The 19113-nt window shown below is 41.3% G+C and overlaps 1 protein-coding gene across 2 annotated transcripts in view; it reads right to left on the bottom strand.

Annotated features, from left to right (window-relative positions):
* Positions 1-1818: 1818 nt before the first annotated feature.
* Positions 1819-19113, bottom strand: part of ATRNL1 (attractin like 1) — a 454562-nt gene continuing 437267 nt past the window's right edge. Inside the window, exon 30 of one of the 2 annotated variants that reach the window (XM_079793602.1) lies at positions 1819-6458. In XM_079793602.1, the coding sequence (XP_079649728.1) occupies positions 6334-6458 (125 nt within the window). In that variant the 3' untranslated portion in view covers positions 1819-6333. The remainder of the gene's footprint in view (positions 6459-19113) is intronic. The other variant, XM_079793603.1, reaches the window with a different exon arrangement.

The raw sequence follows: 19113 nt of genomic DNA, 5'->3' as shown, positions 1-19113 counted from the left end.
GTCCTTGCGCAGGGCAGGGTTATTTCAACAAAGGATGGGACCCCTGGTAGCAGACTTGGTCAGAATTGGGGACGGGGTGCAATGTATACTAGTAAAAGCTCAACCAAAATGATAAAGTACTCTCATACTTGGAATGCAAAATAATAATACTCGCCGTGTGCATGAGTAGGGCAGGAGAAAGTAAAGCTCAACAAAACCTTGGCTGCTCTGGCCTATGCCAGGTACCAAGTAGGAAACCCCATGAGACTTTGGAGAGGGAGTTGTATGTTCATCAGAAAAAGCTGTGGGTCAGAGCGGAAAGCATGCCTGCCCCTCACTTCGGCCACTCCCAAGCGACTTCTTTGAAGAAACCTCTGCAGGGCAGAGAAAAATCAGTTTTGAGCTAAAATCTTCAAATCTCCCAATAGCCACTAATCCACCATCAAAAAGCTGAAGGGGTACAGTCGGCATGGCTCAGTGGTTGAGCACTGACCCATGAACCAGGAGGTCGCAGTTCGATTCCTGGTCAGGGCACATGCCCGGGCTGTGAACTCGATCCCCCGTAGGGGGTGTGCAGGAGGCAGCCGATCAATGATTCTCATCATTGATGTTTCTCTTTCTCCCTTCATCTCTCTTGAATAAAAATATATATTAAATTTAAAAAGCTGAAGAGGAATGTGTATATGGCTCAGGTGGTCAGAGAAACTGCTGCTTTGTTGTTGTTGTTTGTTTTTCATTTTTAAATGTATTTTTTATTGTCGATGGTTTTACAGGTATCTTGTAAGCGAAAGGGGCTCTGAGATTCAACTCTAAGTTCTCTCCCCTTTGGGCACTTGCTCACCTGGGCCCCTCCCAAAGCGTCTTTTTCTTTTCTGAAGCTTCTGGAAGATGCCAGCCACGTTGGGCGTGTCTCAGGGCTGAGTGAGCCTCTTGGTGCCCCCTCTTCCCTGGCCTGACCTCTGGGAGGTGAGATGGAGGGCGCCTGGGAGGAGATGCCCGTTCCATCCTCTAGTCTAAGCACGGGCAGGGCCAGCCTCAGCTTTGGGCCTCGGGTTAGGAGGCAGAGAGCCGCCTGAGGCCCGAGGCCAATCAGGGTCCCCTGCACTCGGGCCTTCGGGGCAGAAAGAAGAGAAGCGCTGGGTTCCCCGGGGCCGCTCCTTCTCAATGACTCCAGAGAAGACCCAGCAGAGCAGTGGCTCTGACAGGAGGCTGGGATGCAGGTGGCAGCATGGGTCTCATTCCAAAGCATGCAAAGAACAAGCAGACTGTTCTAGAACATTCCTCAGCTCTGCCACGGCTGCACCAGTCCCAGAAAGGGGACTTTTGCCGAAACCGGTTTGGCTCAGTGGATAGAGCGTGGGCCTGCGGACTCAAGGGTCCCGGGTTCGAATCCGGTCAAGGGCACGTACCTTGGTTGCAGGCACATCCTCAGTGGAGGGTGTGTGGGAGGCGGCTGATCGATGTTTCTCTCTCATCGATGTTTCTAGCTCTCTATCCCTCTCCCTTCCTCTCTGTGGAAAATCAATAAAATATATTTAAAAAAAGAAAAGAAAAAAAGAAAGGGGACTTTTATGCAAACACAAAACACAGGGTTGGAGCAGAGACCTGCGGCGGTAGCTGGTGTCTGCCCCTCAGGCTCTGAGAATTTCTTCCATCCCAGGACCATCCCAGTGTTGGGCACGCTGTGCCGAGAGTCACGTAGAAAAAGCCAACGGAAATCAGGTGAAGAGGGAAAGAGAGACAATGTATTTTCAATAACACAAATTGTACAACCAAGTCTTAGAAGGTGGGCCGAGGAGGGAGGGCTTTACCAGGTGTTGAGTGCTTTTTCCTGTATGATCTTGGAAAGGTAAAAACAAAACAAAACAAAACTGCACTTGGCAGTGGGGGTTGGGAGATCCAGTTTTTATTCCAGTAATTAAGCTCCTGATCAATAGCACACGCTATCATAAAATTCGCTTTTGAAAGCAGGTTTGAACTTTACATAGTCTGTTATAACACTGGCATGCACTCCTGTAGACATGTACACTGATAGGGTTCTAATTCTTAATTTTAAAAAATTTGAGAAAACTGAAATGTGAAACGTACACTCTAATGAAGACACTGCTGTAACACCAACCAGATGGCTTCTATTCCTTGGAAAAATATTTAAAGCCTTTTGAATGAGAGTGATAACTTCATTACTCAAAGAAATTCTTCTGACTGTTAAGAAGAGCAGCCTTTTGGCCCAGAGCAGCGTTTCCCTAGTTTGACTAATCGTCAGAATCCCCGAGGTGCTTATTAAGCATATTAATCTCCAGGGGCCAAGCCAGTCCTCCGGGATCTTAATCGCTAGAGAAAACGTAAGCATTTGCACCCACCCGGGCAGTTCTTATGATCGAATTCCACACCCACTCTAGTAAAATGGAAGTCCGTTTTTTAAAAAAATGTATGTGGGTAGATAGAAGTGATTCATTTGACCAGTTTTAATTTTTAAAACCTTACATATAACATACTTTTCAAATCATATAGTCAATAAAAATAAAAAGATGTACCATGTATGACAACCCAATGGAAGGATTGATCTGGTTTTGCCTAATTTGAAAGTGAAAGTGCCAATTGATGTTCCCGTCTGTCATCAGGGGTAATTTTAAAAATACTTTATTAAAACAGTATATATTTAGAAAGAGTCAAATCCTCTATTGACCCAAATATCAACGTAGTCGTTGAGAAATCTCTATACCTTAGAAATACTATAAGTACTCAGGATTTTCATGACATCTTCATTTGCCAAAACCTACCTGGCTTTTCTCTATGGAGAAAAGTCGGATTAAAAATAAATAAATAAAGAGATGGATTCATAAAACAATGGGTAGAACAAGAGTGGCCTGGTGGCCCCAAGGTTGTTCAGGGCAGCTGCACTGCATCGCTGTGGGAGCTTTGTGTCTACTTTCTCCCAGGCTCATCCCTCCCTTCACAGGTGAAGAGTCTGACTCATCTAGGGGAAATGATGAACAGCATAGACTGATGAACAAGAACAGACCCAGAGATAAGGAGGCATTGATCAGGCTGTCGGACCTCAGAGGGAAGGTAGGGGAGGGTGGGGATAAGGGGGAGAGATCAACCAAAGGACTTGTGTGCATGCATATGAGCCTAACCAGTGGTCATGGACAACAGGGGGGTGGGGGCATGTGTGGGGAGGGGTTTGGGATGGGAATGGGGGGATGAGGACAAATATGTGATACCTTAATCAATAAAGAAATTTAAAAAAAAAGTCTGACGCTTCAAAGGGTAAACCTTGCCCAGCACCACCCAGCTCAAAGCGGGTCCCACATCCGTTCTCAGGCCCCTCCCCCAGCCTGCACTCTAAGTGACCTGCAGTGACAACAGCCATAGTCACAGTCTTACTGGAACCAAAGAAAATGCGATGTTGGGAAGTATAGTAAGTATCGATTACTCATCGGAATACATCCTGTTTCAAGTTTTCCTAGTGAACATGGTACAATAGTATATGGCATACATTTCCCTTCTATGTGTATTCCCTAGAATAAATTTTCATTTACAAGCAATTACAAAAATCCCAATCCTCTTAATATGTATTCAATCAATCTGCAAACATGTGCGATCTTTCAATAAGAATTCTCTGTTGTGTCCAAATAGTGTCCCCTGGTTAATTTTTAAAACTCCATTACACTTAATCCAAGATTTTCATTCCCGGAAGAGCAATACATCCTAAAATCTAAAGGTTTTTTTCAAAGTCATTCTAAATGGATATATACAGAATTCCTTTAAAATACATTTTTAAGAGAACCAGTCCTTTACTTGCTAACTTCTTGACGTTTCTGCATACTTGTGGTTTGCTTAAAAATAAAAAAGGCAGCATACAAAAGTAAAATTGTTGCAATGTGGGGGGGACGGGGGGGGGGGGAATAAAAGTACACATTCACAGTGATTATCCCTAAGATGTTTTCAATCCATGGCACCTGAGGGTGAAGCATTTTATTGTCAGTAAAAAGCTTTGATAAGTTGAGAAGATATTGCATAATTAGGAAGTTAGCAATATTTGGCCCAGAAAGGTATAGTATGACTTTAACATTGCATTGTGTCCCATAATTCTCTAAAGTTCAGATTTCCATATTTTAGGAACCTGCTGGGATTCGAGCTGAATGAAGCTTGACAATTCTTTCACAGTAACACTGTTTGCTTAGACTCTCAAAAGATATAGCTGATATAGATTTCGCATACAACTCTGTTTTTGTTACATAAGCTTTCTCTCATGACAACTGTTAGAAAATTACACAAATTGGGCAATCATTTTATTTCTAAATGATTTATATTTTTGTAATCAGCAGTTTTGTCAATTTATTTTTCCAGGAGAAAAAATGAACACTTTAAAGGGTCCAAAAAGAAGCTAATAAAAGTGTTTGATTGTTTTTAAGAGACGTTTACAAACTTTGCTCACTTTTTTTGAGAGATAAAATATCACAGGGAGATAAAAACCAGCTCCACTCCCTCCCCTCAAAAGAAAAAACCCACAGGGCATAGATAAAATTTCTCTAAGAATCAGTCTTATTCTTAACTCATGGAAAACAGCAAAATATCATGCCAACGTAAGGAATATACACCATAACTCAGAAATGCCTAATTATTAAAACAATGACATAGTCATGGTTAGATGTAACCTAGCAATCTTATATACGATGCAACTACATAGTGTATGATCATTCCTGATATATATTACATTCGATCCTCACCAAATTAAGCTGACTATGTATAAATGGCATTATGAAATCAACATTTTCTATCACACTAGTGTCCTGTTCCGCTACTGCACAACCATAGCATGCAAGCAACTAGGCATGAGCTGTAAACAGTGAAGTATCATTACCTTCCAGAAACCCAAAGAATATGGAAAGTACATATGTGGTTCTAAACATCAGTGATATTTAAATGACTTTCAGATTGAACAAAACTATAGCATATAAAGCAGTTTTGGATATCTCTCAGTGTTCTCTACAAATATGTTGTAGTCACCCTGACGTTAGGAACTACAATTCCCAACAAGATCTGTAATGCCACTGACCCCTTGTGAACTGTGGTCAAGGTTGGGTCACACAGGAGCCTACGTTCCAATGTGAAAGCTGTTTTATATTATCTTTCCTTTCTGCCATAATTCAGGGGTTTGGGTCACTAAGAAGAGGCTGAATGGGGGCAATACTGAACTTCCTTATCACACGGGAGACTTTCGCTCAGGACACCAATGTGTTCATGTTGGAAATGAGAAATCTGTAGATGCACGCCAGCTAAATGCTCGTCCCGGCTTGTGTTCTCGGTGAGATGGTTGGCAGGAAGGAACCTGGGTCAGATTATAACCTGGGAGGTGTCGGTCTAAAATGCTTTCCATCACATTTGTAAGGGTAGATAAAATCTAGCAGCTATCAGACGAAGGTCAAAAGAAGATGATCTATTCTCTTAAAAATGCAGATGGATCATGTAGGTTTGATCCCATGGTGCCCGGGCAATTAAGAAGTTACCATGTGAGGGCAGAAGCTGGCACACTGCAAAATCACGATTTCAGCTCTCTTCGGGTTCGTAGTGTTGGAGGCTGTGCTGGGAGGGAGGGAAAACTGATTGCTGGCCAGGCTTCTCCATGCTCTATCGGTTCTCATAATGAGTTAGGCAGTTGGCGTGGACCACAGGAAGGTCCTCTTCACTCAGAATCCTAATAAACCTCCTGTGAAGTTGCACCTACCATCCATCCAAATGGACTCATTTGAGTCTGCATTTCAGTTAGGTGGGAAATAGTCACATTCTCAATTTGACTTTGGGCATGAAACCATTGTGTGAAATATTTAAATGCATTGCCTACATCCTACTAAATCAAAATCTCGCATTTACATGTACAGTGAGATAAAAACAGCATTTAAAGCTGTTGCAATTTGTTCATTTCCCGTTCATATACAAGCGATTTAAGTTTGCTTATGAGGCAAAAACTGTACAATTCTCATCGTTCAGGCATTATAAAATGTCTTTCTTTAATGTCTTGGGATATAAACAGTTTGGTTTATACGAATTACATATTTTTCATCTGCATTAAGAAACAATATACATAGTTTTTTTTCCAGAGAAATTTAAAGTTATCTAGGATAAGCCTAAGAGAGTCATAAAAAATGACTTTTTCATCCATGACCTTCAATACTGTTACTTCTAGAAAACTCGTGAACATTCTTTGGCCACTTGGGTCATTGCCCACTTGCAGGGAACTGTACTTGGGTCCTGGGACCATGAAGAGTTTTGTCTCCAGACAACTTGAGGCCATAGGGGAGCCATTTAAAAGGTGAAACAGCACAACGGATCCGGGAGGACTCCCGTTTCTCAGACGCAAGTTCCTTGGCGCGTTGAGAGGTGGTGTTTCCGATTCCGCACGCCCGACGTCTTGTCTTTACTATCCGAAGGCTTCTGTTGTGAAGTATCTACTAGAGCACTGGCGATTGCAAGGCCTGGAAGACAAGGAAAAGGCCTTTAAATGTTTGCTTAGATCTTTCTAGAAAGGCGACAGTGGTGGCGTAGCACGTTATTTTTATTGTTTTACATTCAGGCATTGGAAGTTATCAAGTAGTTTACCCTTTATTTACAAAGTTTCTTCACTTGGTCAAGGAACTTAAACACATGGAGAAGAACAAGGATTAACACAGAGGTAACTGGCTCTGACGTCAGACCATCAAATTCAGTGCGTGACACGATACCACAGTGAGTAGTGGGTGAGACCCACAACTTAGTTGCTACGCCTGCACACAGGTCTGCTTTGGATGTACAAGGAATTTCCAGGGTTAGTAGGGTTTATTTTGTGTGTGGAACAGAGGTCATTGCCTTACAAATTCTTTTTAAATTTTTAGAGCAGTTGTAGGTTTACATAAAAATTGAACCAATATTGATACAGGATTGTTATCTAAAGTCCATAGTTTGTTTACTTAAGGGTCCATGCTTTGCGTTGAACAGCTCTATGGGTTTTGACAAATGCATAATATCATGTGCTCACCACTATAGTATCAGAGGGAAGAGTTTCCCTGCCCTGATAATCCCCTATACTTTACTAATACATTCCTCCCCTTCTCCTATGCCTATGTCTCTACAGTTTTGCCTTTTCTAGAATGTCATATAATTGAAACAGTAAAATATAAGCCTTTACAGATTGCCTTATTCCACTTAGAAATATGCCTTTAAGTTCCATCATATCTTTTTTTGGCTCAATGGCTCATTTCTTTTTATCCCTGAGTAACATTCCATTGTATAGATGGACCACGGTTTGTTTATCCATTGAAGGGCATGATGGCTGCTTCCAATTTTGGGCAATTATGAATAAAGGTACCATAAACATCCACATGCAAGTTTTTGTGTGAACCAAAGTTTTCAATTCACAAATCCCTAGGCGCGAGATCCTCAAGGCACATGGTCAGCCTATGTTTCAGTTTTAAGAGAAACTGCCAAACTGTCTTCCAAAGTGGCTGTGCCATTTTGCATTCCCACCAGCAATGAATGTTGCTCCACATCTCTGTCAGCATTTGCTATTGTCAGTGTTTTGGACTTTAGCCATCCTAACAGGTATGTAGCTGTAGTTCATGGCTGTTTTAGTCTGTAATTCCCCAGTAACATTATGTTGCAATCTTTTCATATGCTTTTTTGTTATAAATATGTATCTCTTCTTTGGTGAGGTATCAGATTTTTTGCCCATTTTTAATGAGGCCATTTGCTTTCTTATTGTTTTAAGAGATTTCTTTTACATTTTGGATATCAGTCCTTTACCAGATATGTGTTTTGTGGCTTATTTTTCATTATTTAAAACTGGTTTTAAGAAGAAGAAAGAAAGCCAAAGATGTGTTATGCACAGGTGGATATGGAAGAAAGATGACCTATAGAAATTTAGCTGATAAATATTTTAAATATAAGAAAAGGACCTTGAGTATTATCAGCAGAATTTCAGCACCAAAGTGATCTCTAGCTCTCATGGGCAATAAAACAATAATGTTGAGTTAAACAGTGTTGTCCATTGATTGACAGGAATGTTTGGTAAGATGTTCAGGGACAGGAAAGAATTTCCTAAATTTGTAAAAGCAATGGCTCAAACAGATAGCCTGGTTTATCATGGAGCTCCCTCTAATTCTTGAGTAAAGCATAATGTACCAAATCACCATACTAAACCAAGAGACAAGACTGCCTTCTGCAAGGTCTTGGGGACTTGATTCTGGATCGAGCTGAACCAATCCCTGAGCCCTCACAGACATATTATCAATGCGCTGCTATTAGAAGGCTTCGCTTTTGGATCTTAGCCTATGTAACGTGTCATTAAACCATTTGATTCCTCTGGGGCAATGTATTCTAAGCTGGTTTATAGGGGAACCAGCAAGGTCAGGTGAAATATATGTGGATTTATATGATTACCCGAGTACATGTATTTTTTTTTTTTTTTTTTTTTTTTTAGGAAAAAGGAGCCTCAAGTGCATTTGAAAACAGAAGAGAAGGTATTTATAGAGAAGGAGAAATTGATGGTTGTTAGATGGAAGGGGTCAAAAAATTATAGCTATCCCAGCTAAGCTAATAATCTTACATATTTACCTCTAAGAGATGCTGTTAAATAACGTACTCTTTCAGGATAGTAAATATTTCTTAGAAATTATTTAGAGATAATACAAGATCAAAGAGTCAAATTTTAAATAAAAAATCTCTTGTTTGACCTTTGGAAAGCACATATGAACTTCTTGAATGTCCCCCACAGATGTTTTAACCTCTTATTCTGCTACAGGAAATACTGATTTTGTTATTTCTTTAAGGGAGGGAGCCGAGCTGAAGCACATTATTGAAGGGAAAGCCACAGACCATGGCTGTGCTAACCCAAAGTTCAGTTCAGGCAGACCTCCAGTTCCCTCAGATCTCCCATCATAGTTCTGTCATAATTTACAACCTCCTATCATCCCACTCCTGGCACCATCTTATCCAGAGACAGCCAAATATGACAAATAATATGGATATATCTCCTTTAATGTGGACAGAGACCACTTACACTAATTCCAATGATCACAGCATCCAAATATGAGATCATGTTGTTCATTAAACTATCGCATGACCTAGTCCGAAGGAGCTCTGAAAACAAATACTTTCCATTTCCATGTGGCTGCTAAAGCCGTCCCCCTTACAGGAGGTACAGTGCCAACTGAGAAGTAAACAGCTGGAGTTGCCAAAACAGGAGATTTTATACTAATCTGAAACTGTCACTGTATCTTTGTATTATGGAGTATATGAAGTCGAAAGCCTAATTAAAGCAGCGTCTCTCACACCATATCCTGGTTTTACTAATGATTCGTAAGCTTGGAAACATATTCGGTTGAAAATAATAAATCATTTCAGTTCTTAATTTACAAATAAAATTGCAAATCGTGCTTACTTTTAATTTGACAGCTTTTTGTCCTTTCCTCTGAAAATGGAAAATCAACTGCATTTCTAGATCCTGTGTGAAAGGCCATAGGAATGTAGGAAGCCTCGCATTCCTCCCCAGTGATACCTGAGTATCCACCAACCGACTCACAGAGGATGCTCAGAGGGCTACCTGCCCAGGTCTAATCTTCTTGATGGGCCGAATGAGGTTTTCATTCAGATTTAAGCTTGTGCCCGTCACTGCCCCACACAGCGTGTGGCACACCGTGAGTGATTCTGCTTTATAAATCCCGTAAGATTATTCATAAGTAACACAATAATCACAATAGCTGCGTGTGGGTACGCCTAAGTGTCAAACTGTTGGGTGCAAGATTTGTATTACTATGCTTGCATTTCTTCATATTTTAGTACTTGGGGAACTTTAAACAACAACCACCACCACCCACAAATTGCTAGGTCCTCCTTCTCCTACAAGACGGCCTAGACACAAGAGTAAACAAGAGAGATAAGGCCCCTGGATTCCTAATGGTCTAGGGTGTGGAAGACTCTTTAAAAAAGAAAGAAAAATTAAAGCAATTTCTATCCTTTCCTTTCCCTTCAGCATACTTTATTGTAGGGCATCTGAGTTTCTTAATTGTTAAAAAGAAAAACCAAGTCAGTGGCTCTTTCAAAACGATAATAATACCTGCCCTTCCCACAATGTGATATTTATATGCTGGTGAGAGACTGAATAGACACACAGGTGATGGCCAGAACCCTGGTCCAAGCTGCAGCAACCTGCCCTGGAAACCAACCCCCTATCTACAAACCTGCCACGGAAGACTTGTAGCAAGTCAGTCAGCTATCTTACCTAATAATAGACAAACATGTAAATTGACCGTACCTCTGCTATGCCCACAGCCAATCAGAGTGAGTATGCAAATTAGAAGGCCAAAGATGGTGGCTGCCCAGCTGCTCAAGGCGCAGAGTGGCCAGGTGGGGCAGGACGCCTGCTATGAGAGGGAGGATGGAGGCGAAGGGATCTACAGGAGCGGAGTGCCGCAGCAAAGACAAGATTGCAGACTCCGGAGTCTGCAGCGAAGACGAAGACAGCAGACTCTGGCCAGAGTGAATGCCTGGGTCCTGGGTGCCGGAGGAAAACCGGTGCTGGAAGCCAAGGGAAGGAAGGCCTATTGCACGAATCTCTTCGTGCAACGGGCCTCTAGTCTCTAATAATTGCGAAGTCAAATGATTAGCCCTGTAGCCATGGGCCCCAAATACCCAGGACTTGATTAATAACTGACAGCTTTGTGAGTTTTGTCCCTGCTTCTACCTTAGGACCAATCAGAGAAGAGAAAATATGCTCCCCTAACAACCACACAGGATGCCCTGCTTCTCATTAGCCTGCCTCCTGCTTCCCCGGGCCAGCAGCCTGGGCACACTTGGGCCTTACCCTTCTCCCCTTCTCAAGAGTTCCCACACACTCGCCTCTCTTTAAGTCTCTGCCAAAACACAAGCCAGCCATGGCTGACTCCCTGGTTATACATAGCGAGTTCGGAATAGCCACCCTTTGCTAGTTATTTGGTTTGGTTTCACACTGATGATGAAGAGATAAACATAGCTTGAGATTAAAAAAATATGCGCCCATAAAATAAAAGCAACTTAATAATAAGTTCTCTGTACTGCTGTCCGAGGCAAAAGCTTTCTCCTGGTTTACATTTCCCTGGGAACTGTTTCCGGTGAGCGGTTATCTGGTGATGACCCCACAGTCCCCACCCATAGGAGGAAGTCCCTCCTCCCCCCTGGAAGGATGCTGCATGCCTAGTGGCTCATGCTGGCGCCCTTATAGAGTCCCATTAAAACCAGGCCACTCCAGAGGATCGTTTTTTCAAAACGTCACACAAATCATCTGGTGAAATCCACTTATTGTGTTCTCTAGGCCTAGCACAGTTCCTTGTTATCGAAGCAATACAATTAAGTGGGGGAACAATTCATTATTTCAGACTGGTGGGCTAAAGGAATTTCATTTACCATGTCAAGATGATGCACAGACGCTGCGGGCTAGCAGAATCTATATCAAAATATCCCCGCAGACGCAATAAAAATGTTGGGGGGTTAAATATGTATTGTAAGTTTTACCTTTTTGCACCTGTCGTTCTTGAACATCAGACACTACGGCATTTAGGTTATTTAAATCTGAATTATAAACCTCATAAGGAAGCAAGTACCCTCTTCTGTGTCCTGTTCCTTTTCCCATGGCCCCCTGGCCACTGGCACTTGCTCATGTGGAACCCCATGGTGGGCTGCTCGGGGTTACCCAGGGCAGGGCCGCTGGGAAGGAGGAGGGCTCCTCCGGGGACATGTGGATTTCCTTTGGACCGTGGGCACAATTTAGTCATCTCTGGTTTGGATGCTAAGAGCTACCATAGATAATTTTGTAAATAAGTAGACATTGCACCCAAATCAGATCTTTACCCAGAACCTTAAAAAAAAAACACACCAAAACAACCCACAGTATTTTTTCCTAAAATTTCAGAACTTTGTTTCTCAATAACCATGTGTAGACGTGCCCAAAAGAAAATGCAATGAAAATGTCTAACAGCTAAATATTTGGACGGCAAATATACCTTTTTAAACCACTAAATTTGCAATGAAAACCATCACGGAGAAGCATCAGGAATTTAGTTATATTTAGAAAAACTCTAGTTTTTTCCTAATGGAAGTAGAATGATCTTAGTAGACTCTGGCAGTAACAATCTAATCGTAAAATTACCGATGTGTGTGTTTTCTTACAATTATACAGAACAATTAATAAGTACAGCCATAAAACACGGCACATCCAATGAAACTGCCTGAAAGAACACTATCACTGTATATACAAACATAGCACTTCCATTTTACATTTGCACGAAGCCTCAGAAAAGTCATTCATTTTGGCATGCTTTCCCCCCTCCCCTCTGTCTGTGTAAGAGCAGGCACCACTATATATTTTAATTTTCCAGGAAAACAGCTTCATTAGGCGTGAAAGGTTAATTGCAGGTTTAAGTGGAGCTCGGGGAACCGTGCGGGGTGTGTGGTGAATTGCACAGTCTGCTTCAGGAAGACTTGAATGAGTGTTGTAGACGGTTTCCCCCACTGAAATGCTTTACGACCTCATTTACTATCTGTCTTCTTTTACGGCTTGTATTTGTAGTTCTTCTAAACCTTTAATGGCTACAGTTTTATTTCACTGTAATCAGATTTAAATGGAAATCCCATGCTGAGATGTTTAAATGTTTTCCCTCTGATTGTATATAGCTACATACTAGTACTACCAATCACGGTCTCGGCGATCCTTCCCCGGATTAAGAAAGTGACTTTGGGAAACTTTGATGTTCCATAGACTCTATCTATTGTGCTGACTTAATTGAACATTCAGTGTGGCCACCCTTGCCAATATGCAACTGGGGCCGGATGCATAATTAGAAAATATGCATTTCCATTTTAATTTATCTGCTGGAAGGCCAGCACAACTGAAGTCATTATTAGGCAAAACTCCAAAGGTTACATTGTTGAACAAAAATTGAAATACTTTAAGTGCTGAAAACACAGGAATGACAAATGGACTAGTCACATTTGTCTGAGACTAAAGAAATATTTCTCTTCACCTACTAAAAACCAATGACAACTACACATGCCAATGTTTAAATACAAATGATAATTGTATTCTGGTTATAAATTTGTGTTTGGCCTTTAACACATATTAGTTTAAAATTTCACTTAAAGACACACTGTACATGTACTCGAAAATGTAGTTCTACTCTAGCAGCACAGATGCCACTTTCTATAACACTGCCAAGTCCTCCCTAAATTTCACACGAACTGTTTCCTCATTGGTCAGATGTGCCGAAGAAATAAGGACCTCTACTGTCTCAAGTCATTGTTTAATGCAAATCTTCATGGCTTTCAACAGGTAAAGCTTCTTTTAGGTCTTATCAATTCTACTGTTAATCAAATACTAGGAAGTTTTATTTTGAAAAATTTGTGATTTTTTTTGGAGCCACAAACATTACAGGAATCAACATTGTAGCTACCTTTCATAATTGTTAAATAAATTTCCGAATTATATTCCCTTTTTCTAAGCCAACTGGGAATATATTTTCTAGTATTTTCTTTCTTTAATTAAAAAATCTGATATATGATAATCCCTTAATTTAAGCCTTAATAATCCTTAATTTAACTGAAGCACTTACTGCTCATTGAAGACACTGAACTATAGCAATTTTGCAATAAAAGGAATGATTTATTTTTATTACTTAGGGACATTGTACTTTAGCATTTCTAGTAGTAAAATGTCATTGGTTGCTTTAAATTAGATGAGATTATATGTGAAAGTATTTTGTAAAATGTATTTATAATATATTATACAAGGTTAATCATTCTATTATAAAACAATCAGTCACTACTACTAATAATATGAAATCACAATAAAATCACAAATGTCCAGAAAACTCCAAAGTCCTAAGGATAAAATTTTTTTTGTGGAGCAAATCACTTCATTCGACTATTATTTCTCAAGTGCTTATTATATACATGCTGGGCACTGCTCTGATCCTTCAGGATTTAGCAGTGAGTAAGACAGAGAAGACATAAAAGATTCTGCTCTTCATGGAGCTTATGTTAGAGTGGATCAAGCTCATGTTCCTTTGACAAAGTTATTGTGATGATTAAATGGAAAGGGCTTAGAAATGTGCCTCCACATAAGAGCTCAAAAATGTCCATCATCTGACACAAAACTATATAGAGAGCACCTTGAAGATGCCACTAAAAAAACTACTAGAACTTATAAATGAAACAATAGAGTAGCAGGATACAAAATTAACATTCAGAAATTGGTTGCATTTTTATGTACCAATGATGAACTATCAGAAAGAGAAATTAAGAAAACAATCCTATTTATAATTGTGTCAAAAAATACCTTCTTACACAATATAAAAGAATAAACTCAAAATGGATTAAAGACTTAAATGGAAGACCCAAAACCATAAAAATTCTAGAAAAATTTATAGGCATTAAACTCTCTGGCATTTCTTTAGTAATATTTTTGTCTAATACATCTCCTTGGGCAAGAGAAACAAACAAAAAAATAAGCAAATTTATTCAATATCCTTTAGTAGCATTCATTCATTCATTCATTCAAAACTTAGTATGCCTACTAATTGTGTGGAATGCCAAATAAAGAACAAAATTTGACAGAAACATGGAGTCACTGACAGCATCAATTTAGACCAACATTGTCAGTGAGGTGTTACATCCTCAATCCAGAATTATTTTAATGTCTTGGGTAATAAAATTGAGAACTTGCTCCTGAAGATATAAATGACTTGTGAGTGTTGCCCATTCATTAAAAAAATCTGAAAATACTTGGAATTGATTATGGGAAAATAGAAGAATGACAACATTAAACAAAGCATTGTTTATATTGATATTGCTTATATTATTGGTAATACTACTACTAATAAACTTGTACACATTTTTAGAGTTAAAAATGCTTTCACATTCATATCTAGGTTGTTCCTTAAGACTGTTCTGTTGGAAGTGGGTCAGAAAGTTATTTTTATACCTGCTTTGCAGATGGCCTAAAAGAGGCACCGAGTGATTGACTAGTTCAGGCTCACAGACCTGTTGGTAGTGGTAGGATCCGAACTTAGGACTCCAGATCCCTTGACTTGCACTCTATTCACTTTAGAGCCATTAGAAGGAAACTGCTGCTTTAGTACAAATGCCTAGCACATGATTTTGAGTCAAAGAAAAAGAAAAACAAAAACCGGCAGGGGTGTGAAATCAGTTATGGTCAAAGCTATTAATGCTGACAGTAATCCTATCTAATAAAAGATTAATATGCAAATTAACCATCACTCTGCTATACCCACAAACCACGCCCACCAGCCATGCCCACCAGCCAATCAGGAGTGATTATGCAAATTAACCCAACCAAGATGGCTGCAGCCACTGAGCGAGCAGGAGGGAGGCTTGGGCTTCCCAGGCAATGGAGGAAGCCAAGCTTTCCGCCTGCCCTTGCTGGCCTAGGCCTCCACTCAAGGCTACAAAGTTTCAATTATAGAAGATAAATAAATTCCAACAGAAATGGCGGCAGCCACGGAGCTGGAAAGAGCGGGAGGCGAGGGTTGCCCCCGGCAATGGAGGAAGCCAAGCTTTCCACACACCCTGGCCTGCCCAGGCCTCTGCTTAAGGCTACAAAGTTTCAATTATAGAAGATACATAAACCCCAACAGAAATGGCTGCTGCCCCGGAGCAAGCAGAAGGCTTGGCTCCGCTCCAGGCTACAAAGTTTCAATTGTAGAAGATAAATAAACCCCAGATACCAGGGCATCTACTTGGGTCGCCAGGGGGCGTGGCCAGCCTGCAAACCACCACAGGCCCCTCGCCCAGGTCACCCCATGCCCCAAGGGAACCCCCACCCTGATCCGGGACATCCTTCAGGTCAAACCAGCCGGCCCCCACCCATGCCCCAGGCCTCTATCCTATCTAATAAAAGAGTAATATGCAGATTGACCATCACTCCAACACACAAGATTGTTGCCCTCATGTGGTCAAAGATCCTGCACCCATGTGGACACAAGATGGCCACCACAAGATGGCCAGCAGGGTAGGGCAGTTAGGGGTGACCAGGCCTGCAGGGGATGGCAGTTAGGGGCAAACAGGCTGGCAGGGGAGCAGTTAGGCATCAATCAGGCTGGCAGGGGAGTGGTTAGGGGGTAATCAGGCTGGCAGGCAAAAGCGGTTAGGGGCAATCAGGAAGGCAGGCAGGTGAGCAGTTGGGAACCAGCAGTCCTGGATTATGGGATCGGGCCTAAACGGGCAGTCCTGGATTATGGGATCCCTCGAGGGGTCCCAGATTGGAGAGGGTGCAGGCTGGGTTGAGGGACCCGCCCCCCCTGTGCATGAATTTCGTGCACCGGGCCTCTAGTAAATTAATTTAGTTCTATAAAAAACAACTATTGTGTTAACATTCAGTGAATGCTTACTGAATGCCAGGCACTGCCCTAAATACTCTGATGCATGTTTTACCCATTTATGCCGTAGAAGGAAGTGGGTGACAACACAGGTTATATCCATAAACATGTATAGAGGGCACACTGCAGGCTGCGTGGTTAACATTGGTTGCTCTCAGAGAGTCATTACTAAATAGCATTACACTAGGGCAAGAAGGCAAGAGCTCCTAGGTTTTCTAACATTAGCACAGAGACAAAGTCTATGAAGTAGGCACAAGGCATGAAAGAAAGACAGTCTGGCTGGTATGGCTCAGTGGTTGAGTGTTGACCTATGAACCAGGAGGTCGTGGTTTGATTCCTGGTCAGGGCACATGCCTAGGTTGTGGGCTTGATCCTCAGTGAGGGGGGCATGCAAGAAGCAGCCAATCAATGATATTCTCTCTCATCATTGATGTTTCTCTCTCTCTCTCTCTCTATCTCTCTCTCGCTCTCCCTCTCTGAAATCAATAAAAAAATACATACACAGAAATCTCAGAGGTGAGATCTCTGAGATGGGTGTGGAGGTCAAAACTTCCTGATGGAGATGATCTCTGAGCTGAGGCTGAAAGATAAGAATGAACTCGTCAGATGAAGAACTCTGGCATGAGGGATGTGGTGTCATGAGGGGAGGGGTCAAATCCTGGGCGGAGATCCAGCAGTATCTACCACTGGAGTGGACCAGGCCACCCTGGTAGAAAGAATAGAGTAAGAAGGAGAGAAGATCAAGGAGAGGACTGATAATGGAGAAGGGGAGCCCGTGAGGAGACAGAAACATCCAGAGATGTATGAGAAAGCCAGGACTGGGATTCTCCACAGACTTTATAAGAAGACGAGTCAGTGGCTACTTACAACCTGTGCATCCTATTTTTGTTTGCAACAAATAGTCCCCAAATTCCATGACAACTGTAAGCCAGTCAAGTGTGTGGTTTCCAAGCTTTTCTTGATCTGAAATCCAGAACATCCCTGGAGAGAATTCTCTTGGAAGGAAGTAGGAGTAGGTGGCTGCTAAGGTCACTTCTGGCTACAAAGGTATGACTTCAGCAAGCCGGCAGCGAGGACCACACTGAACGTTAGAAGACAAGCTATCAACTAACAAAATGAATTTTAGCATTGTCCAAGGTGTTGTTTCTGCTCCCCTACGTTCATAGCCACTCAATATTTTAAATAATTTTAACATTAAAGAATTTGAAAATACACAGCTTATCTCTGCAAAGTCAAATTATTACTTTAACAAACTCCAATAGCAATATAAATTTATGCCTTTTATATAAAAGTCTCAGATCACAGGAAAAGTTAGATAAAATTATGCAAATCCTCACTTGTAGCCATTTAGAGAAAATGGAAGACAAAAATGCTACCCAGAATCACGACTTTTCCATTAATGTTATTATAAATTGCTTAGACCTTCCCAAAAGTTATTACAGATAACTTAATGGCCAAAGGCATTTTAACAAAAGCAGATGTGTCTGCAGCCAAACTGATCCCTGATAAATTTCCTTTGCTGAAGGTAAAGGCTGTATATTTGGACAGTGTATTTCTCAGAACAGACTTCAAACCATTCCTCTGACGTTTGCTAAGTGATCCCGGGCTCCAGATAGTACACATTCTCCACAGTAATTCATAACGGGGACTTTTAAGAAGGATTGTGTTTAAATGACCTCCTTTAATCTAACAGGATAGTACAAAAGCAGCTTTCATTCTCTGAAGCAATTTTGAGAATCTGACTGAGCATGTCCCATAAATGCTAACCTTTCTGAGTGCAAAAAGTATCATTTCACCCCACTTTGCCTTTGGGAACAATCACATGGCCTCTGAGCTACTGTAAATTGAGAAGTGTCGCAGAGTCAGCACTAGAAGGAACCTTTACACTCTGCGGGCGGGTGAACCATGGAGGGAGCTGACTTGAGAGATCTGGAACTTTCTGATGTTATACCCGGCAGGGTAAACACGTTCATTCCATGTTGTCTCCAGTCACAGAGAGAATTCTCACACGTTGGTTCCACACCCCCTGACAACAGTTCCTAAGTGATGTGCCCAGTGTGCTTTTACAGGAACAGGTTCCTCATCGGGTGGCAATGAAGAGGGTTAAGAGATGGATGGAAGGAGATGGAAATTCCTATTAGCACGTGTCACTACAGAAGGCCTACCAGAGAGAATCAGAATGTCATTTGCGGGGAGAGGGACGACTTTGTCCACTTTATTAGGCATATTCACTTTGGATGTTATCTACCTACTTTCAGTAAGTGCCTTAGCTGGCAGAAAGATGAAAAAAAACTTGCTTTCAGGTCAATAAAGGAAATCTCTTCTGATCAATGGTAGATTAGAGCAGGATCTTCTGAACCATGTGGACTCAGCTGCATTCTCTAAAGGGTTTTCAAATTAGTCTACTCTGAGGTCTGGGCAAGGGGCCAGCTCACCACCCAGATGCCGCGGACTTTCAGCCCAATGGTCAATGAGTTCCCATAATTAGAGAATTTATTTATTTAGAAAATAAACGACATTTTAGAGGCATTATATTGAACAAAGTAGAGAAGTATATATAGCAGGAGTATGGTATTGTCAAGGTTTTTAAAAAGTATATATATTTCATCAAATTTGGTTTCATATCCTTCTACTTCAAATCCTTAATTATTAAAGTTGGAGAAATGAAGATTATAATTTTTATTTGCAAAGGTATTTGGGACTTTCCCTAAACAATGTCAAAGAGGATCTT

This window comes from Cnephaeus nilssonii (assembly GCF_951640355.1).
Source record: "Cnephaeus nilssonii genome assembly, chromosome: 16".
NCBI classification, from domain to species: domain Eukaryota; kingdom Metazoa; phylum Chordata; class Mammalia; order Chiroptera; family Vespertilionidae; genus Cnephaeus; species Cnephaeus nilssonii.
The sequence above is the reverse complement of the archived record's forward strand: the minus strand, read 5'-3'. Positions and strand labels throughout refer to the sequence as shown.